Here is a 23,408-nt window from a genome sequence, read left to right as displayed (position 1 = left end):
ATCCAAGCCACAGAAAGCTCAGTTTACCCTGCTACAGACCTATATATACAGCAACCTTTTCTATCAAGCCAACTCCTCCACCACAAATTGATTCACTTCAGTGAAAAGTAGCATTTCCACTCTCATTCTCTTTGGTAAATTCTGCTGCAGGAGGATACATTTATTGATGGTCAAATTTCTGTAGGAATGACCCTACTGACGGACCATACTGTAGGAACCAGCTGAATCTTGCCTTTCCTCAGCCCCAGCCCATCCTCTGTGCTGGTGCAATGGTTTCCTGAGAGAGGAAGGAGCTCTGAGTGTTTTCAGATGTACCTTTTCACCCATTAATATTTTATGGTCAGCTTGTGATTACCTTTATGAAGATTGTTTGGGTTGTGAATAGATCAGGCTATCAGATCAGAAGCACTGAAGCTGGACCCAGAAGAATTCTAGTTATGTTTGTCTGGAGCTGTACAATGTGGGTTTGTCCAATGGGACAGGGCTATGTCAAGTATGTCTGTACTCTATGGTGTTAGTCATCTTTCTTCCATTAGTCCCCTGGCATATGGTCTTCTGTCTTAACGTACATAGTTTGTATTTTCCATGTCTTTATTTTACCTGTTTTGTCTAGTCTCATTACATTAGACAACCAAGGGTTAACCATCTTGAATTGTGCTAAAACATGAAAAGAGCACAGCATAAGACATGAGGTGGACTTGATGATCCTTGTGGGTCTCTTTCAACTCAGGATGTTCTATGAAGTAGATGGTGACTGAAAAATCCAGGATCAAATAACCACTGAAAGCTTTTGTAGCACAGGTATTCTTGAAGTAAATGGGAGATACTGATAAAGTTTTGGGACTTCTCCTCTCCTCTGATCTATGCAGAAACAGAGACAAAATTGCCCAGTGATTTCCAGCCAGCTTAGTGCACTAGGAAAGTAAGTTCATTCCACATGTCTCACTTTGAGCTTCACTGTTGTAGGATATTTAAACTGGGCCTTTTTTCTCCTGTTTACATATTTTTACGTGCTACTTGTCAGAGAGTTATCACTTATTATCTACTTGTGAAATCATTCTTGGTGCAATCCTGAAAATGAATTATTATTTCCGTTTACACAGAATGACCTGAAACCCCCGAATGCCCAGCACGTTTATCTATGGCAAAGTCAGGAACTTAATGCAAAATCCTCCAACCCAAGCCTCAGCCACCAATTATAGGTTCTTCTTGAGGTGCTTCAGAGGCAACTTTTCTGTTGCTAAGGCAGCAGGATGTCCAAATTTATATTTCCCCATATAAAACACAACAGAAAAACCTTCTTATAAAGGCTACACATCATTGCCCTTAATTTAATCAGGAGTTGTCATCAAGCCCTCAAGCTCTTGCAGAACCTATTCTCATGCAACCTTTTTTTTTTTTTTTTTTTCCCCCGTAGTTAATTGGGACATTATAGCAGTGCTGCCCTAACAGGGACCATGAATAGCCTTCAGGAACTGGCCCTCTGGAGTAGCAAAAGAGATCATCTCACAGACCAAGAGGAAAAGGGAAAGACACAGAGCTGAACCGAATAGGGTTTAAAAAGGCAATGACAGGAGTGGATTCCTTTTGTTTTTCCTTTACACAATGCCTTCCAGGGCATAATCTCCTTGCTGCTTTTCCTTCTTTTTCTTCCCCCTATTTCTATATGCTCAGAGAGGTCACTAGAAAAGCCACTGTTAGGCGGCAGCTTGGCTTAGTGGCTAAACTATTGGATAAGTAATTCTGGGCTCTATCCCCAGCAAAGCCACGGGCAAAACATGGGCACCTCCTTCCAGTCCCCTGTATCTTCATTTCCCTCCCCTCTCCCCAGACATGCACATCTGGTTCCTTTATTTTGCCTGAAAACTCATCTAGGCATAGGCTTGTCTTAATGAGATTGTGCACAGGGCAGGTCAGTATGGCTGCAGGCTTGGATGTGGGTTTTAGATATGCTTGCAATATAAATGATAATGATCTAAAACCCATATGTGCAAAGGTAATGTTTTGAAGGAAGGAGTTTCACTCCACAAATGTAGGACTGGGGACCTGTAGGTGAGGAATGTGGGAGGACCTGGCAGTCTTTGAGAAATGAGGAAAGGTGAAGCAATGACCATGCCACAGATGAGACCTTGAAGAGCAATTGTCTCTTATGCTTGAAAAGAGCACCTCTCCATTTCCCTCTGTTTTTGTGCTTCTTCCTTTTAGCTTTTGTTTAAAAAATAAAGATGATGCCTTTTTTATTATTATTATTAGTGCATTGGGTTTGCTCGGCAAGGTTTTGGTAGCAGGAAGGCTACAGGGGTGGCTTCTGTGAGAAGCTGGTAGAAGCTTCCCCCATGTCCGATAGAGCCAGTGCCAGCCGGCTCCAAGATGGACCCACTGCTGCCTAAGGCTGAGCCCATCAGTGGTGCTGATCATGCCTCTGTGGTAACATATTTAAGAAGGGGGAAAATGCTGTGAAAACAGCAGCAGAGAGAGGAGTGATATGTGAGAGAAACAACTCTGCAGACACCAGGTCAGTGAAGAAAGAAGAGCTGGAGGTGCTCCAGGTGCCAGAGAGTCCTCTGCAGCCTGTGGTGCAGCCCATGGTGAGGCCGCTGTCCCCCTGCAGCCCATGGAGGTCCAAGGTGGAGCACAGATCTACCTGCAGCCCAGGCGGGACCCCGCACCAGAGCAGGTGGATGCCCGAAGGGATCTACAACCCTGTGGGAAGCCCGCGCTGGAGCAGGCTCCTGGCAGAACCTGTGTCCCCATGGAGAGGAGCCCAGGCTGGAGCAGGTTTGCTGGCAGGACTTGTGACCCCACAGGGACCCAGGATGGAGCAGTCTGTTCCTGGAGGACTGCACCCCGTGGAAGGGACCCACAGTGGAGCAGCTTGTGAAAAGCTGCAGCGCATGGGAAGGACCCACATTGGAGAAGTTCATGGAGGACTGCTCCCCGTGAGAGGGACCTCACGCTGGAGCAGGGGAAGAGTGTGAGGAGTCCTCCCCATGAGGAGGAAGGGGCAGCGGAGACAACGTGTGATGAACTGACCACAACCCCCATTCCTCATCCCCCTGTACTGCTGGGGGGAAGAGGCAGAGAAATCAGGAGTGAAGCTGAGCCTGGGAAGAAGACAGGTCAGGGGGAAGGTTGTTTAAGATTTGATGTTATTTCTGATTACCTGACTCTGACTTGATTGGCAATAAATTAAGCTAATTTTCCCAGATAAGTCTGGTTTGGCCATGACAGTAGTTGGTGAGTGATCTCTCCCTGTCCTTATCTCAACCCACAAACCTTTCATTATATTTTCTCTCCCCTGTGCAGCTGAGGAGGGGAGTGATAGAGCGGCTTTGGTGGGCACCTGGTGTCCAGCCAGAGTCAACCCACCACATTTATTAACTTTTCTGGCCTCCTCCCTTCTTTCTGTCTCTAGATCATGCTCATTTTGCCTTATGCTTATACCTTTCCTAAAATCTACTTCTCTGTCTTTGAATTCTGATCCCTCCATTCAACCATCTTAAATGCCTCCCCACCCCTGTTGTCTCCTCACATTGTACACATGCACTAGCAGGAGAGAAAGCAAAAATAAGAGCCCACCCATTACAGTTCCCTCCACAATGCCCAGAAGGATCTGTGTTTGAGGCATGTTTTAAAGATCATTGTAAATCAGGAAACAGCAAGGTGGAGTGAAGGGAAATTGGAAAGAGCTCTCAGCTTACGAATGTATAATGCAAGAACGTGGGCCCTCACTCCAGTTTAGTCTTGCCAACTGTTACTAGACCAAGTTCCTTGAACAAAAAGTCATTATTATGACTAACCATTCTGTATTTATGGAGAAGTAGCATTAGAAGACAAACAGCTCAAGCAGCGCTCTTGCACTAGATGTTCTTTGCTTTTTCCTGTATGTGGTCTTTTATTCCAACATTAATTGTGGTTATAAATCATTTCCAACCTGCTTTGGAATGAGTTTACACAGACTTCATGCTGTTGAAAACATGATACATTTAAATATGCAAGACAGAAAGCGTTCAGCAACTCCAGGGGTAAAAATACCATATATCAGGAATCAAACCCGCAGAGGATTTAAAAAGTAATTGTCATTAAAATATTTCTGTGCCCGTTGACACAAATGGCTACAGCTACTTCTGCACCACACAGAGGACACCGGAGTGGGCAAAGTGGTCACTGACAGACGTCTTTGAGAGGCACTTGTGCCAGCAAAGGTTTTGTTTTCACAGAGGACAAGATCTGAAGATAAAAGAGTCCTGCTAAGACTGAGTAGTGAACAGGATGGGTAAGGAACATGGACAGGCAACCCCTGTCTATAACCATCCAGGCCAGGAAAGAAAAAAAAAATGATAGGGAGAAGAACGGCTTAGGCTTCTTTTTTTTTTTTTGCTGTGTTGGAATATATCAGCTCCATGAGGGGGAACGTTCTTTGAACCAGACAGGGTGCACATTTCCCTGAGAGCCAAGGAACGTAGAGCCTTGGCAGGCAGGGTAGGTGCCAGGCTGGGACAGACTGACCCTCTCACAGCCTTCCTACATTTCTGTCAGCTCTAGCAAACGGGGGGGAATCAAAAAAAAAAAAAAAAAAAAAAAAAAAAAGAGCTTGTTAAATCTTATACACTTTCAGATCAAATTTTTATCCTGTTTCACTTTGGAAGTCTCTTGAACAAGCTCAGGGCTTCAAACCTGAGGCTGCAGATCTCCCAGGGAAGGTTCCTGTGTTTAATAAGCAGTTTTGCCTGGAATTCAAAAAGTAAAGATTTCTGTTGGCCTAGCAAGAGCAAATGTGGCCCAGACCTGTAACCCCAAACCTGACCAGACAGAAATGTCTACTCTTTTAAAAACTGGAGATTTCTCAGAAACATTGGCATTAGAATAGCTCTGGTTCCCCTGCAGTCAATAGCAAAAAGCCTCATCATCTTTAATGGAAATACCTGTGAGTAATTTTATTTGGAAAGAAGGTGCTGGAAGGTGGTGCCAGAACACCAACATAACAAACCTGTAAGTTATGTAGCGGCTCAGCTACTGGGCAAAATAACTTCCAGTTTACTCTTTTCAACCATTCCACCACAAAATTAACCCACGTAGTGCTTCATAACCTAAGAGCATGCTGAATGCTGACAAGCAGGGAAGCACAGAGCAACTGAAATACCATTAACAGGAGCAATGTTTATAATTAGCTCATTATGGGATGAGGCCATGATTCGTGTGATTCAGACTTTCTTGAATGACTGGGGTAAAATTTTGGTCACTCCTGAGAACCCTATCAAGGTTCCCTGATGTCTTGTCTCCAAGGCCTTCAAACACAAAACTGCACATCACCCTGTTAACTGCACCAGAAGACCTGGAAAGAGGGGATCAGGCCTTTCTACCACCACTACAGTGAGACATGCATTTGTACCACTTCCCTCAGTGTCCACACTTCACATTCTAGGGCACACAGATCCAAAAATAAATACTGCATCAAGATAGTTAATGTCTCCAGAGGATTTCACTAAAAGAAAAATGAAACCTAACCCCAGCAAAGACCCCTTCACTCTGACAGGCTTTGTTTTCTTTAAGTTTTGTTTTTCTTCCTTTAACACATATGATCCTTTAACAAATACGATCCATCATCTGCCTAAATTCAAACCTGATGTCGACTTTCAAAAACTGCTCCCAGCTAACTGTGGTACTCCAATGGCAGTCTGTCTTTTCCCATTTATTCTTGTTAATGTCTCTATTCACGAAACTTTCCCTCACAATTAAATTCCCGTATTCGAAAGTTAAAGTGATAGAAGCGAACAGCTCTGACTGAAGAAAGCATTAGTCCTCACAATTCCGCCAGCATGGATAGGAACTTATATGCCCTTTGGAGGCTGGAAGGTCCACTGCAAAAGTTTTCAAAATCCACCTGTTCCTGTTAAGTTTATTTCTCCGTTTCAGCAGGCCAGACACAGTAAAATATAGGGGCTTCATTTCCCCTTTGATTTCAGCACTTCTTTTCCGTTAACTGCCCCATTTCCTGAGTCACCTACATCGAAGTTAGCAAAAGGAAAACACTCCTGGATATCTACAAATCAGTAGATAAAATAACTGAGGTTGATCAATTTGCTAAGATGAGGACTAGTTGCAATTTTCAAAGGATTGGGTAGCATATGTGCTTATTTTTTACAGTAAACTCCTCAGTTATCCCAAGATTTCAAAACTCCTCATTAAAAAAAAAAAAAAAAAAAAATTAATTTTCCAGTAGGTATTACTACAAGTGGTGGTTAGAAAAGACATTTTTCCCACCTTGGAACATAACAAAGTCAATGATTCAAATACAGAAAAATGTGTCCCAAAGTAGCTGAATTTAAATCTAGACTCACAGTTCCCATGAAGCATCCTGGTTTCCTCACTAAAGAAGCAAACAAAGTACATCATCTGAAACCAAGTCCTGCCAGAAATTTCAGACAATAGGGCAGGATCAGCCCAAAAAACAAGTCAGTTTTAGCTCTTGTGTTGTTCTGCAACAGAATTTGAAACGAAATGTTCTGAGTTAAACGCAGTTCCTTAGTCTAAAGACAGGCAAAATTCTCTATTGAAAGCTCATATCTTCTGTGGTTTGGGCTCTTTTTCTTGTCAAAGACCAATTGTAGTTCAAAAAAGATTTTGGTAAAAGCCTTCTATTAGCTACATATAATAACAGATTAAAAATCACATTATCATTAGGACAACTGAGATATAGTTATAGATTAACTTCATGGTAGACCTGTGGGCTACATCTTCAGCTTTTACCCTGAGCAGCTGCCGATCATCAGTTTGATCCTGATCTCTTAATTCCAAGTTTGGCATCAAAATACATATTTTGGCCAGTGGAATTTAATTTAGTTCAGAAATTTTCTCTCCATTCCTTTATAGCATGGCATTATCAAAAGTAAGCAAACCAAAGGGATATAATCTAAATCTCCCTTAAATTCGAGTAACACAGGAGCAGCTTATATCCAATTTAAAATACACTCTAAAATGAAGTAAGTGGATCAGAATTGAGCAAAACATGCAAAAGCAGGAAAACTATCAATACACATTTTTCTAGGATTGTTTGTTTCTTGTATTGGAGACTGGGGAATATCAAGGTCCTAAGACAACATCAACACTCTGCTGGGGCAGCAATTCTTTACCCATGTGTTTGCGTAGTGCCTCGAACAAGGGAGTTCCAGTTTCAGCTGACGTCTATAGTCATTAACGCGATGGTAGTGCTAACAGTTGTGTACCACCCTCTAGATAAGCAGCTATGTGCTCCAAAGGGCTCACACTCTAAGTGAAGAACACAAAGCATGGGAGGAAACAACTCTTATTTGTACCATTTACAGGAGGAAGACCAAGGTCCAGAAATCTGAATGAGGTCATGTACTGCCAAGAACTGAATCAGAGTTTCCTCAGTCCCCATCTAATGCTTCAAATGGAGGGCCGTCTGTCTTCTCTCTTGAGGACAGAATCATAAGCATAAAAGGTATGCCTTTGATGCACTGATAAGTCACCTGCCATCAGATGGTTGTTAATCTCATAAAAACATTACTTATCTCATAAAAGTGGATTTCCTGATCAAATAATAGGACTAAATCATATCAACTTGACTATATGAAATGTAGTACTCACATCCTTTTAAAAAAGTAACTGAACTTCAAAAGACTGGGCTTGAATTATACAATAACTAAAGGGTAATTGCAGGACAATTGTTTGTGTGATGTTGGACAAGCTTTAATAGAAATAAAAATATAGAATAAAGATTTCTACTGCTTACCAGCACACTGATTGTTTTCATCCAACTGGTAACCAAATCGACAGATCAGAGGTCTTGTAACAGTAGGGTAGTTAGGAACAGGGCCTGGTGCTGGGACCGGTGGATAAATATTTGAATAAGGATTCAGGTATGGTGACCGATACACTGGGTTTGTTCGGGGTACACATAAATAGCCACCATTCTGGTTGACACACACCATATCTCCTCTGCAGGCCTCAGGAATAGTCCGACATTCATCAATATCTGAAAGGAAATCGCAAAAGTTATATAAGTTAAATGAGTGATTGCTTCTTAATGGAATCTATCAAAAAATAGTTAACATGTTTTTCTCAAGACTTAGCTAAAAAAATTGATATTCTCTTTGAAAGGAAAAGCTAATCCTTCCTTGTTGAGCCTCACTTTGAAGTTAGATCACAATAAAACAGGAAACATTGCATATATTCAACATATCCTGTGTTCTACTTGTTTTACTTCACTATTAGAGGGTAGCAGGAGGCGGGAAAGCCTACTTTGTTGTTCTATAAATGTTCAGTTTAAACACTGATTTATATATGGCTGCAGCATGCTACATCCTATTCCTGCTAGAAGGTCTGTCCAAACCACAACATGCAGATCAGGATTTCAAACACTGGTGGTTTGGTTTGCCCAGCTGTGAAACTTGGATCCTGATTTGGAACTCCCGAGCTCCCTCCCACAGAAAAAATTTGGGATGTTCAGATCTGGGGACGTGGTTCAGGCCTCTTTCTTGCTCTGATTGAGATCATTGCTGAATTAAATTTAGAAAGATACAGATGGTTTAGCCAAACTGAGCATTCATATGGTTCTCAGAACACAGAAGCAATAGTTTGCTCTGACAGGGCAAGCAATCTGTTGCTGGTTATTCCTTTGCCATGTGTGTGTCTTTAATGCATGCAGGAGTTGCTGCCCTGAAGACTGAATGCCATTGATAAAAGGATGCTATAGGGCAAAGTGTGTGTTTCCCTGTATTGCCTCAACAATTCACTTGGAGTACCAAGGCTGAGCAGTGGCAGTCGTTATCTGAGCCTCCAGGTGGAGGCTGCCAATAAAGACAGTAAATAGTCTGGAGGAGAAAGAGAAGGAAGGTAAACACCCTTGTCATTTGGCAGCTAGACTGAGCTCCTAAACTCATCTCAATGCATCACAGCTATTTGAGAAGCACTGACAGCCAATTAGTATCTCTACAATGTCAAAGATTGGTAGACACTTGTGCTATGTAAGTACACACATATATATCACATATATATATCACATATATACACATATACACAAACACACATATTTGTCACACAGCAAGAATTTTTTGACTAAAACATACTAACAGCAGCACAATGTTAACTCAATAAAGTCAGGATTTCTGAACCCCAGTGTATTGATTTAATAAAAGTCCTACCTATGCATTGCCCAGAGGCACGGTCCAGGTCAAACCCATTAGTGCATTGTTGCTAAAATGAGAAAACAAAGGACACTCAGTGACTGTGAAATACGAGGGTTGCAGAGTCAAATGCTCATCTGGATTATTTAGTTTAGTACAATTGTTCAGCACTATACAGTACACCAAAATCAAGTCCCTACCCCAAAGGACAGTCAGCAAGGCCTGAACCTGAGGCCTCAGTCCCTTTGACAGCCCCTTCCCTCAGCAGGTTGTTCCCTCAAGTGGTGACAGTGCCAGGCTGTTTGTCTCCCTGAGGATAACCAACACATGATGTGCGATGGGCTCCATACCAGTTGTTAACACAGAAGTCACATTTTTTTTGTTTTGGGGTCTGTTTTTTGTCAGAATGAGGGGGTTCATTTAAAAGGTACTAAGTAACTTCTCTGACAGGCTCTAAAACTCCACATATAGACCATTCAGTACACACGTCTTGACAAGTTAGCTGTCTGACTGAACTGAAACCACAGCTGAAACATAACAAGCTTAATAAAAAAGTGAGGCTTTTACACCAAACCTTTTGATTTTTAGAGGATAAATATTTACATGACACATTATCAGCACTGCAACCTTGAGCCTTCAGCACCTCATAAGTGATCCTCAGCATTTCTAAACTAGTGAGAGTCCTGGTGATGAATGGGTCAAAGTTCATTAAAATGATTCCACGCTCTCCCTGGTTTTTGACTGGGCCTCCAGCTATTTAGAAATAGGCCAAGCAGTTGGCACAGGCACAGTGTCCTGCCAGTAAATGGGTTATACTATGGAATGTAAGCAAGAGATATCCAGAAAACAGGAACCACTGAAGTAATCAGAAGGCAGAGGGATGGAGTGTGTTCAAGATTCTTCCCTTTTTGTAGTTGTTAAATGATAAAGACACTTATTTTTGGACTTTGTGGAAGGAATCAGTGGAAGAGTAGAGTACTCGGTTCATGTTTGGAAAAGTAGTAAGTTCTAGGTGGGAGGCAAGGGGTGAGATGGATGTCAGTGGAAGCAGGCCATTGCACGAAGTCAAACACATGGCACTATTCAGACTGCACCTGCCACTTGCACAGGTGAATACACAAAACCGCTCTAAAAGTGTCAAACAACTACAAAGGAATTTTGCCTTCATTTATTTTGGCATTCTGAGATGTTTTGGTATCATGTTGTGGAAAGCCAAGATATTCTGATGGGAGAATGTATAATCACCCTCATGTTTTAAAGAATGTATGTAGTCTATCTTTTGTCCTGCTTTCTGTGCTATGGTGTATACACTACAGTTAGGTTAGCAGGAAAAGTTAAGATAAACAAAATTATTTTCTTTTGGACAATAAAGAATGATTCAGAAGCACTGAAACTACTGTAGAACGGGCTTCAACAACTTTATAGCGCTTTATTCTAGAAAAGATTCCAATATTGTAGAAATGACCAGTTTCGACATCTTCAGAAAGAGTTCATTGCTTATCATTTTGCTTTCAGGTTGCTTTTTGCTTAGACTTCAAAAATCAATTTACAGTACAAGACATGTTATAAAAATCACAATGGAAACAATATTTTTTAAATTATAAAAACGAACCCTAAAAGAGATCTCAAAAATTCTCCAGGAGCATGAAAAGCATTTCCCATACAGATCCAATGTTCACAAAAATATCAATAAGCATGCTATGTGTAGGAAATTTTCAATGTAATAGAAAAAAAAAACTGACCACATTTCGGAGACTTTTGGCAAAGGTATTTAGAAACACAGCTCTGGACACTGAGTATATCTGGATTATCAACTAGGAATCTGAACTTAACATGCCTTTGGGAACTGTTTTTCCTAATTTAATGTCCACTTGGAGCCCAAGAACACAAAGAACTAATGCTTCTGCTATTTCAATAACTGGACTGCTTTAATTCCATCCACCCTCGAGAGTCCTGCCTCTTGAACAAAAATGGTTTCAGGCATAAATTAAAATGAAAACTAGGATACAGTCATGCAGTCTAAAATTAAACAGCCTTATGAAAAGTTCCTGCTATAGACAGAAAATGCCTATTTATATGAATAAGTTTTCCAAGCGTGGATGTTCCTCACCACAGAACTGAGCTGCCCCTACTCTCGTGGGGTGCCTTTTCTTATTTCCTTTTCCAGGAGTGTTCATTCAGAGGCAGCATCAGGTTTTCAGCGAGGTCCAGGTTTCAACAGGGATGTTTTGCTGAGCTGGCAAGGATGAGTCAATGAGCTCAGTCCATGTCCAGCTCCAGAATCCTGCTGGCTCCCACTTCTCCCCTCTAAACCCTTAGACCACACCGCTTCCTCTTCATGTAAACCCCAGACCACAGAGCTTCCTCTGCACCTGCTAGCCACTCACATCTCATGCCATATAGCGCTTCAGTACAAACCAGTACAGAGATCTCTGTGTGCACCTCTCACCTGTGCTTTTCCAGGGCTTGAAAGGCAGACGGCCAGTGTGAAAGCGGTCAGTATCCTGTAATGTGCACAGAAAATAGGCTGAAAACCTTCTGATATCTAGGCTCATTATATAGAATTAAATACACACAAGTTAGTTTCTAGTGGCACTTCAGTGTATTCCACAAAGTTTTGCTAAAATGAGCTTGGCCTCTGGAGAAGGAGCTATACGACTGTGGGCCAGATTCATATCTCAGAGTCACTAATTTTACTATGGTTTTACACAACTGGGATCAGAATTAGACTGCATGCCTATTTCCTAACCTATTTTTTATGACAACCCATGCAGCAGCTGTTTAATGAACAAGTGTGCTATATTCGATAAAGAATTTTGCCCCTCTCTGACACCTTTCTTTTGAGAATATAGACTTTTTTCTTGCACATTGTGCACGTTTTACAGATGGGTAAAGCAGAGCACAGGCCCTGCCTAAGCTCCCAGTGCGACGCATTGGCAGGGCTGCAGACATGTCACGCAGGAGGTCCTGAATCCAAGCCAGTTGCTCTAACCACTAAACCGCATTTCATCCCCAGGAGACTGCATTTGAGATTAATCCATTTTATCAGGGCCAGATTCTGTTCCTTTACTCAATCTTGAGAAATAAGTTGCTCTGCAAGTACACACATTGTGCCAGGTCATCAGCTACTAGAAGCTGCTATCTTCAGTGGAGCCTTCCCCAGTTGTATCATCTTAGCATCTAATGGGATCTACTGGGTCTCTTCACTGCCACTGAAAGAAAAGAATCCCTTGCAAACAGAGCTCTATGGTTGTATTTGGAGCTCCTTACCTGGAGCATAAAAATTCTGGTCAACTAAGCTCCCACCCCCAAGTATTGACTAACAGACAGAAAACAAGAAAAGGACAGTAAGAATTTTTTTTTTCTATGTACTATGGATCCACTATAAATCCACTATGGATTTCAGTGCTTTGCCACTGCCTTATATAAAATTTCTTCTCAATACAATTAGACCTACATCTTGCTTATTTTGGATTCTAGTTCTGAAAGGCAATTGTATATAATACATTCCCACAAAACCAGTACAGGAAGCAAAGGATATTTTAGGTAGCCTTAGTTCTGCTACCCAAGGAAGCTGCCAGCTTTCTGTCTTAGAGCCCTCTCTGATTTCCAGTGCAAACTGAGCTGCTGAATGAGACCTACAAATGCATCAGACAAAACCACACACAAACAGTACATTTGAACAAATTTCTCTTAAATGAGGAGACAGGCACAAGCTCTGAATAGTAAAAATAAACCCTAAAATGGTTCATAGTGCTGCAGAGACAGATCGTGCATGTTGGCAGCTTTTGAGAGACAAGGAAAGGCAAATTCTGCACAGGGTTTTCCTTAGAGTTGTATGCAAAACATTCAAAGTACAATGTTATCCATTTAGGCTTGCACTTCATTTATTCATTCCTCAAATCTTTTTGAGGAAATTTTAAAGCATGCACTGGTATAAAGACTGCATACTCACTTTGCATAGAGCAAGAACAGCACTAGAAGGAAATACAACAGGTTATAGCTGAACATTAACATACCCAGCAACTGGGCTACGCTGTGCATTATTGCAGAGCAGTGCATGCTAGCAAAATCCCCTATAAAACTCGTCAGACAAAACTCATACATTTCTAGACAGTGTTTAGTTTCCGTTGTTAGGAGATGATATATTCTTTCCTCTTGGTGGGGGGGTGACCTTACTGCCTCGGACGTGTTCTGCCTACAACCACCACCGCAATTTGCTCAGTACTTTAGATCTCAAATCCCCTCAAGAATTATTAGCAGACAAGCAGCACAACTTATCAACACTATATTCAGCTGGTCACAGTAGCTTGCTCAGCAGGCAGTATATTTTAAACTAGTAATTAACTTCTGCAATAGTAACTAATCAGTTCAAATCAATCACTGTAGCCAGTGGGATCATTTGCTGTTGCAATTCAGCACTCCCGTGGATGCCGCGGCTACTGAAATGCAGCATATAAGCACAGATCAAGAAGGAGCTCGTCAGAGGCAGCACAGCTTTAATAACAGACAGATCGTCTTTCCCCACCTCTGACCACTGAGATCCCATCTCTTTGCAAATGGCTTTAGCAAGTGGATTGGCATACCGAATCCCTGCCACAGAGTTTTTCCACAAGTAGGTTTCCCTTCAGTAAGTAAAGAAGTTTCATGCATACCACTTACCTTTTTAATCCTTGCATGTCCAAAACCGTTGGGGAAAGGTGGAAAAAAACCAGAGTCTGTGCTGATGAATAACTAGAAAGTTTTTCCAAACATTACCCTCTGCTAGCACTTCAGTTCCTCTGTCATTTATAGTCCCAAGAATGAAATAGCAAGTAATGGAGAAGATCGGGAGCCGTCTGTACCTCCTCAGACACTGGAGAGAATACAGAGAAAGCACCTGGTTTTGCTTAGTTCTCTTCTGTAATTCAGCATTAAACCAATTGGAGGAGGAATGTTAAAAATGAACACTTCATTTTCTAAGTATGTTAAACAATGCAAATGGGGGCCTCAGCCTGGGACAGCTGGTTTAGATTACAAAGCTCACCAACTGGCTAGACTCCTCACAACAACCTCGAGGAGCCTGCCAGGATAAAACACTAACAGCTTGAAGGAAAGCCTCTCCCGCTGCAAACTTCACAGTTAAATGTGCCTCGGAGCAGAGAGCACCGTTATTGGACAGAAACCCTTATCAAGGGACTGGAGAAGGGAAGGGATTGTTTTCCTTGCTTTGAGAACAAAAAAAAAAAAGTCAGACTTTTTGGAGGCCCTCTAGCCGGTGTCTCGGATGATGAATATGCAACACTCGCTGCTTCGTGCCAATGGCATACTGATGAAAAGTCTGACCCTCTGGGAGGTGAATAACTTGAATTCATGACGATCGTAGCTACAGGAACTATATTGCTTGGGGATTATTTGTAAACAGGAATAAACAAATTAAACGTTCAAAGGAAAACAAATGACTTGTCTGCAAACACTGGCCCTTTTTAAACTGACCCCACGCTTAAGGGAGTGGTTTGTGAAATGAAATATTTCTCAGGAAATATTTATATTACAGATCTCCAGTTATGACTGAGGAGGAAGGAAATAAAGTACTTTTTCAGGTGTTTTGCAGCTTTGCCACAGGCAGAGCTTTAGTAGGTCAAGCAGAACATTTATGAGATGTGAGAGGTGAGCAATCAGATGCTGCAAAGGTTATGCTAGATCCAAAGATGAACACTGAAATGAAACACAGACATAGATATTAAATGAATACTTTGAATTTCTGTTGAATCTTCTATTAGAGGAAACGCTTTATTCCTAAGGAACATGAAATGTCCAAAAAGATAAAAATCCGTCGTACATTTCTCTGTTAGAGATTGAGAAACAGGGAAAAGGGGTTGTTATAAGAGATATTCATAAAACTGTCCTCTAAGCATGGATACCCAGCTCAAGATGCAAAGACTAAGCTGCTTCAGGGTTGCTGAGCACCCACAAGACATATTGGTGCCAATGGGAACTGCAAGAGCTCTGTACCTCCAACGGTGTCAAAAACAAGAACCAGTGAACTTATTTTAGATAGACTTCCCAAAAGCTTAACAAAAACTCACACAAGGGATTTCCGAGGAAGCTTGCTGGGCATGTTGCGAGAGGAAAGTTTTGTCACAGGTCAGAAAACAGGGAAGAGATGGAAAGCAAAGACCAGGCAAATTTTCATTGTGGCCAAAGGTTAACAGTGAGTATTCCTGTTCCTCTCTAAGTCCAGTGTTTCTTAATACGCTCAATAACCTGGAGCGCTAAGAAGTCTAAAAGTAGTAAAGCAAATGCTCTGAGCATCCATTTGTGTGGATGAAGGGCTTGTCTCATGTACTTGCTGATACTTCATTTGCTGATCTGAGTTTCTCTCACTGTCACCTGGCAAAATCATTGTCTGCATGCCAGAATCACTGTACGAGCGCAGCACCAGCCTACCCCCGAAGAACTGCCGCAGACTAAAGGGTTTTGATAAATCAGCCAACTGGCAGAGGTACTCCAGTGCTGGAGACAGGAGGTGAATCCAGACCTGACCACCTAAGGGGCTCCCCTAAGAAGGAATACTGTACAAATGTTTTGATTTTTCCTGTCTCCATCTGGCAGCTGGAGTGGATAAAAAATGGAGTATAAAAAGTAGTACCAAACCACAACTTGGGCTAGTTTACAATGTGGTGACTTCTTTTTCCTAAATAAAAGGATTTGATGTTATGGCTAAGTGGAATTTCTGCAGTACCTTTCTGTAACTACCATGAGCCGCAAAATAATAAGATGCAGTTCCACCCTTCTTACAACTCTCTTTGATATGAAGAGTTGCGTATAGGAAGACATTTGTGGTACATAGAAACTCTTTTGTTCACCCAATAAAAACATGGACAATTCAACATATTTTTTAACACCATCTGCTGTTGACACCTTCACCATTTATGCTTAGGATGGTGGCTAAACATCAAGTCTAGCAGCACTCTCACTTCAATGGTCACAAATATCCGCCCTTGTTCTAAAATCCAAGAGTTTATTTAGATTACCTTGATGTTTTCCTTGTCTTCATGAGGAAGTGCAGAACAGTCCACAGTACAAAATGGGGCTCTGTTTAGTGATTATGTTCTTATAAGTTTGCTTTGTCCACAGCTAGGGTTGAAACTATAGCTCTAATTATGTTTAAGACTTGGATTTTGAAAATTGTGTAATATATATTTACAAGGGGCACATAAACTATGTTGTGTAACCTTAACTCTACCCTCCTTGGGCAAGGTGACACGATGTATTAATTAGTCCATGCTCCTGCAGATAATGCACACCACTGGGTTAGAAGGGACCCTCAGCACTGGAGAACATGATCTAACGACTTCCAAATGCATAGACAAAAGCTGTATTTAGGTCAGGGAGCCCAACAAGAGTTATCTACACTCAGCACTCCTGAACGAGAAGCCTGCTTCACAAAAACAAGCCCTCATCTACTAACTTTTACAATACTTCTCCTTTTTTAATTCTGAAATTGTACTTGCACTTCTTGAGAACTTTATCTGCCAAACACCCTTCTTGGATGTTCTTGTCATTTTTGAAAGCTCCTCCTCTCTGAACATTCTCAAGAACACTGTCAAACTGTGGGAGCAGAGTCAAAGCACGCAGATCTGTATGGCGATAGGTGTGCGAGCCCCAAGTCATTGGAAGTGACAAGTCTTAGATGTCTTTTACACAGCCATACAGACCTGAGTTCAATAAAGTGCTTTGCCAATAGCTGATATTTTAAGGGCCCATGTCTAAGGGCCAAGCCTTAGATGCTTAAAACATCCATTTTGCTCCTACCAAACCTTATGGAACCACATTTTCTACCAGCAAAACTGGTGGAACACATAGAGCACAACTGCTGGGTATTCACAGAAACATTTTCAATTAGATAGCACCTAAGCTCCATGAGCTTCACAGGTTAGGCTTTTTCCTGACTGCGGAGATTGATCTAAACGTTCTTGGAGATTGCCAAATAAGCAAGCTTTTGATACTGTCACACGTTGATAAAAGACATGGCAGGCAGTGATTTGAAATACATCTCACCCTGCTGCCACATGGATAGCACTAAGCACATGGGAGACTTGGTCACAAACCTAGTTCTGCCTAAAAAATGTAGGGCTTTCTTTCACCTCACAGGACAGAATCCCAATTACAAACTTGTGGTGTTTGGGGAGGGTTCCCTCTCCTTTTCCAAAGGTGGACTACCTTACACTATCAGTTAAGGGCTGCTTCATTCAGTGTCTGAATTGTCATTGCCATCTCGTAATGTGAATGATGCAATAACCTGTTCCAGATGGCTCCTGCCAGAAGCTCAAAAGCACAGTCCCACACATATTTTCCTTTCTTAGCCAAACATAACACAAGCAAAAATTAATAGTGAAAATTAACAAAATATGTAATTTTGAAAACATTACTGGTGCTAACTAAAATGTACTGTGAGCGCAGAGTTGCCGAGATGGCTTGTCACATTGTGTTGATTTGCAGGTCACTGCTGTTGTTAGGAAGGAGAAAGTGTAACAGTTCCTGTCATGTAGCTGTCTCTTGGGGCTTGATTGTCTCAACATGGCACAAGTACCACCTCTGTGAGACATCTACAGGAAAAAGACCCCTCCTGTATGGGCATGTCACCCATCTGGGATGACAATACTGGCAACAATATCACTGCTTCCCAAGGACAATAAGCAGAGTGCCCCTTTCATGTTGTAGCAGATGGTCTCAGAGTACCCCAACCAGATGGACCACATAATTTAAAGCTTTTGTTTTACATTATCTAACCACACGTCTTATAACTATCTTTACAGGTCTGTGGTCACTCTGGTACTGGTTTCTAACAGCACATTTTATTTTAGGAAAAAAAGCAACCAGTGGAAAGTCCAGGCACCACTGGATCCATTTTGAAATCTATCACTGAACATGGACCAGTATCTGACTCCACTTTGTTGCTTTGAAAACATGTTAATCATCCCATTAAAGGAGGAAAAGTAGGATCCAGCAGGTACATACTGAAACCCAAACATCTTAAAGCTGTGCCCACTGAACTGCATCTACTGTAAACAAAACTGTTCCAGGTATAGTTCCTTTAGTGAAATCAAGCTTGATGTTCATGCTCGCCTGTTTAGCTGCAGTGTTTTCTAGGAAGGTCTAGGAAGGCTGCCTGAGGCAAAAAGAGAGTAATATTCCTGGAAGAATGCTTGAATATGGTTCAGTAGGGTTGTTGTTTTTTTTTTTTCCTCCCAACAAGAGTAAGGTAAGCAAATAAACGAAAAGATTTTGACTTTCCCAGGAAAGCATTTTTGGTGCATGTGACAACTCTCAGCAGGTCCCTTTGTATTAACATTCATTTGCAAGAGTATACAACATTCTTCTTGATTTTTCAATCCTTAAATGACCAGCATTTACACTTTTAAAAATATTTTCCTGTAAAAAGTGTACAGAACATTGTCCTGTAACCAAAGACAAAAAGATCGCCTTGAAAACTCACAGCTCCCCCTTGAGTTGTCGTGAGTATCCGAGAACACGATGCCCCAGCCACTCTTAATACTTTTACTTTTTTTCCTGTTGAACCTGATTCCTGAGTGTAGCTCTGGTAACTGCAATGCACATTTTGGCTGAAACTAGACAGACATGTTTGTTTTTGTTTATTTTCTAAGACTGACATGCACATAAGCTAGGCAGTGATCTTTCCTCCTCTGCATTTTTGTCAAGGGGTCTAGACAGCGTGGTTGAAAACAAAGCTCTTTAATCTTGTGACAAGATGTTTACCAGCCCCCTTTAATAACAAACATAAATCCTTTATGGCCAGCTTCAGCTAAGAATGACCTTCCATAAATAAAGACCTACAACTCTTAGTACTTCTGGACCAAGACAAAAGTTTCTTTCACTATTTGAGCAAGCCAACATCCAGTCTTCACAAATGCCTGGGATGCATAAACTATCGGTCTCCAATGATGACCAGACGCTTAGACATATGTACTAAAACCTCCCTTAGAAATGTTCAGGACTGATTTATTTTATGCTTAAATGCCTCAAGACTGCAGCATCTTTTGCAGTTTCTCAGGTTCTTAGCAAACCTGTGCACCACACTGAGCACATCTGGCATGGCAGCATCAGCCGACTATTGACAGTCGTTCACTCTTCCAAGTTAACCGGGTGGTGCTCCCTGTCTGCTAAAGCACCAGCAGCACCTGTGCTCCCTCCTCTCCCTTGTGCATTATTCCCATCACACGAAGTTTACATTTTGGGTGGGTTTTCTTTATTTCCATAGTTACTTCAGCATATTTTTTAAAAAATTATTATTATTATTTTCTTTAATATTTCTTTTAGTCTGCTTGGGCAATTCACTTTGTTTTTATCAGGAGTAAAAGATTGCCCTTGGTAGCATTGAGCATATTCTGCATTTTCCATTAAAACACTTCAGGTTCTGAGCAAACCCAAACAAGTCTGTGGAAATGCCATCTCTCAACGGGGATGTTTGCATGTTCACAAGTACGTGGGCTATTTTTGTAAGGGCACCTGCCAGAACCCTGCTGATGAATCCAGAGCAGAAAAATATTTGACATCAGCCCTCTCTTCCAGAGCTTCTCTCTTTCCAAGTAGTGGAAAACATTCCCTTTTTGAAACATGTTTCATTCTTACAGGTGTACCTACCTGGTTTATTTTTCCAATAAAACAATCAGCAAAAATGCCTACATTTTTGGATCTTTTCCTTATCTTATGATTTCCAGGGTTATATGTTAGACAAATATAGGAGTGGCAGAAAGTTTGTGTATGAGCAGAGGGATAATTTTGACTGTTTAGTACTTACTCAACTGCTTTCCTAACCCCAGAAGACATTTTTAAACTATTCTTCAATTTAAGAACTCCAAAGTTAATTTACTTATTCCCATGGCAGGGATTACACCATTTCACAATTTACCTGCTTACTTTCGGGGTTTCATAGGTTAACCACGCTGTTTGGAAATAAATTTGCTATGAAACTGGGTGATGAAAACCATAAGTATTGTCTGTTTGTTTCCGGCCTTAGTATTTGCTGCTCTGCATCAGTGGGGGCTGCTATAAGGACACAATTCAGAATGCTATAGGTGCCCTATATAGGTGCCAAGTCCACTGAGCAGGGGATGCTACTCCCATTTGCCAGCTCTGCTGTACATGTGCTGCAGCGCTGGCACACCCTTGCAAAAGGACGCAGTTTACAGCACAGACTGTTCCTTTTCTTTTTAATCTGCCGGCCTTCGCTTTGACCTGCGCTGGTTGTCACAGCAGGAGGAGCTGAGCGGTACCCGGAGCTCCCCCTGCAGAAGCTGTTCCCAGGGGCTCCAGTTCGCTTGGGGGCTCTGGGGGAGCAGAACCTCAAGCAGCCACACGGAAAAATAGTGGAACTGGACCCTCCTCCCAGCAGAGACACTTGTACTGCTAACAGAGCCCGTAGCTGCAGCCTGATAAAGCAATCACTCCCCATTTTGTCCACCGTTTCAGAGCAAAATTCAAGCAGCTGAAGTTGTGCCAGATGAAGAAAATAGAAAGGAACAAAAACTCCAACAGGTTAGATGTAAAAAACAGAAAGGGAGGCCAAGAAAGTTTGAGAAACAGATCGTAAGAGGCATAAAAACTAATAATAAATTCTTTTTCAGACACACCAAGAGCAGGAAGACTGCCAAACAGTCTGCACAGCCAACAGATGAACAAGGTACAAAAATAGTGCTTAGAAAAGATAAAAATCACAGTAAAAAGTTAAGTGATTCGTCTTCATCTGCATTTGCTGGAGAAACATCAAGAGGTTCCCATAGTGGAATTAAAAAAAAAAAAAAAAGTAAAACCAAAACAAATCATACTTGGGAAGATCTAACTAAAATTGAAGTGCCAGCAGAAGACGTTGTATAACAAATAAAAAAATATTAAGAGTGGCAATTCATCAGAACTCACTCGACATTTAGAAGTGTTGCAACTGAATTAAATGTGAAGGTATGTAACAGCTGAATTATTTATCATAAGCGTAACCTCTCATAAGATTGCTTTGGTGCTAGAAGAACAGAAAGTACCAAATAAGATTCTGTATTTAATAAATTTCCATATAATGCTTAAACATTACAGAAGTAAATCCACTATTTCAGGCAAATCGGTAGCAGAGCACAGGAGACAGTGTTGGCCTTCCAGGCACAGATGTTCTTTGAGATCATCCTTAACAACTACCATGGTCTCATCCATGGTATACGAATTTAGTTTTACATTTACTCTGTTACTCCAAGCAATTAAAACTGGTTCCAGGCAATGCCTAACTGGCACCTGTAAATAGCAAACACGAAATTTTGGCAGCAAAAACTTGGGAATTTGCATATAACAATGCATATGCCATTTCTAAGTCTAGGGTTTAATCTACAGCCTTTGTAGCCATCCTTGGCAGGCCAACAAAGGGACCACGGAATGGGCACTGAAGTTGAGTTAGGTTCAGCTAAGACTCCCAGGGGTCTTGGCACTGGAACATGCCATTAGGAGACCTGCTGAGATAACTTTAGGAGACCAGGGGAGGGAGAAAGAGAAAAGGACCCAAGAAGGTAAGTCCAACAGCTTTCTGAATTGGAACTCCTCAGCACTAAGCCCATCTCCCATCCTCCACATTCTATTTTTGGCAGCAGTCATGAATTACAGATGCATCAGTACCCTGGGCAACTGAGGGACTCAGTGCCAAGCACAAAGTCAAGACCACGTCACTGTGACAGGGTACATGTGAGCTTCTTCCTGCGAGTTACAGGCTCAATTCAGTCTCAGTCCAGCTTCTCACCAGGGTTTTGGTTATACCTCCAGAAGTGGAAGGTTGGCCCTTCAGGTTTTGATCCATTGCAGTGATTTCTGATGTTTCCTTATTCCATTTTAGTTTCTAATGAAAATATTTTATTTCATGAACTAGATTTACCAGTCACATTTGGCCAGGGCAGTGCAGGCTTCAACAGCCTACTTCAAGACAGACCATTAAAACTACCAGTCCCAGGAAGCTGGAGCCACTGATTGAGCTCAGGAGAAGAACATCAACAGCCAGAGTGCTGAGGGCTCCCTGAATCCGCAGTCCAAGCCAGCAGGCTTTGGGCAGCGCACCATTGTCATCATTCTGCCAAGAGTCCGGTGAAGACAGAGGTACCAACCACAAGGCCTTGGCCGGCAGGTGGCCCTCTGCAAGTCCTTGATTCTGAGCGCTCTGCAGACATTGAGCTATTCGGAGTCTGGGTTTGGGTCCAGACAGATCTGGCAAGCCTAGTTATGACTCATTCGTTTTCTTTAGAATCCTGTACTCAAGTTTTTGTAGTTTCATAATAAGCCTCCTCTAAGTTAGCTGAAAACTGTTAAACACATCTGTTCCTGCTCCTATTGTCGAAAATGAGGCAGTCTTCTGTTTGCCTTCATTTTTATTGGCACCCACTACTAGAGCATACAGAGCAAAGTGCAGTCTAAATATTTTCCAGTTCTATTTCCAGAAAACATTTCAGTTTTGATGTGTATTTTCAGTGCCCTAGTCTACCATTAAAGCTACTTTATTTTTACTCCTGGTACAATTTAGTGTTGCATCCATGGCAGGGCATGTAAACCAAAACATACAGAACAACCAGAATCAACTCAGTGATTTGCTTGTAATTCTGAAAACTCCCTGTTATGACAAACAAAAGCATTGCTCAAGTACTTAACTACCTTATAGCAACAGAGACAACTGCTGGAGATAGGGAAACATTTTTACATAAAGGTTAATTTTACAACCAACATTTCATCTGGTTGGCTGCCCCCATGACTAGCTGAATACTGAATCCTTTCTTTCCCTTCCTATATGCAGTTTCTCACACACCTGCACCCAAAAATGTTAAGGATCACTCTCATGGTCACTATTAATTCTCCTGAGATCTAATGTTAGCAGCTATCATCTTTTGTACATTTTCATTTAGTAACTAATATTCTTATCGAACTTGCCTGTTTGCTCAAAACTGCTACTACCTCTTACTGTTGTGCAATTTACATCCAGTTACCACTTTCTTGCTTAGGCTAAATATATATTTATTGTGAATACTGTACTCACTGTTAAGGAACCACATGGATTCAGGGTACCCACGTTGTATCAATTAAGGCACCTTTATTTAGTTGCATAAATCCAGTTGCCTCTGCCAAACTTTACATGGGATTCTGCCTCTCTGGGCAGCATTGCAAGGTCAAATTCTCAAACCCTTAGCATGTCCTTAGGTCCCTACTCCCTCATTTACAAAAGTTTAGACGTGAAACATT

The 23,408-nt window shown here is 41.6% G+C and overlaps 1 protein-coding gene across 1 annotated transcript in view; it reads right to left on the bottom strand.

Moving 5' to 3' along the window:
- Window positions 1-14,240, bottom strand: part of FBLN5 (fibulin 5) — a 53,094-nt gene extending 38,854 nt beyond the window's left edge. Inside the window, exons 1-4 of the mRNA XM_065635880.1 lie at window positions 13,812-14,240; window positions 11,599-11,653; window positions 9,168-9,219; window positions 7,757-7,999 (exon numbers count right to left, since the gene is read on the bottom strand). Of these exons, the coding sequence (XP_065491952.1) occupies window positions 7,757-7,999; window positions 9,168-9,219; window positions 11,599-11,653; window positions 13,812-13,828 (367 nt within the window). The 5' untranslated portion in view covers window positions 13,829-14,240. The remainder of the gene's footprint in view (window positions 1-7,756; window positions 8,000-9,167; window positions 9,220-11,598; window positions 11,654-13,811) is intronic.
- Between the last annotated feature and the right edge of the window lie 9,168 nt (window positions 14,241-23,408).

The sequence above is a fragment of the Caloenas nicobarica genome, chromosome 5 (assembly GCF_036013445.1).
Source record: "Caloenas nicobarica isolate bCalNic1 chromosome 5, bCalNic1.hap1, whole genome shotgun sequence".
NCBI lineage: Eukaryota > Metazoa > Chordata > Aves > Columbiformes > Columbidae > Caloenas > Caloenas nicobarica.
The sequence above is the reverse complement of the archived record's forward strand: the minus strand, read 5'-3'. Positions and strand labels throughout refer to the sequence as shown.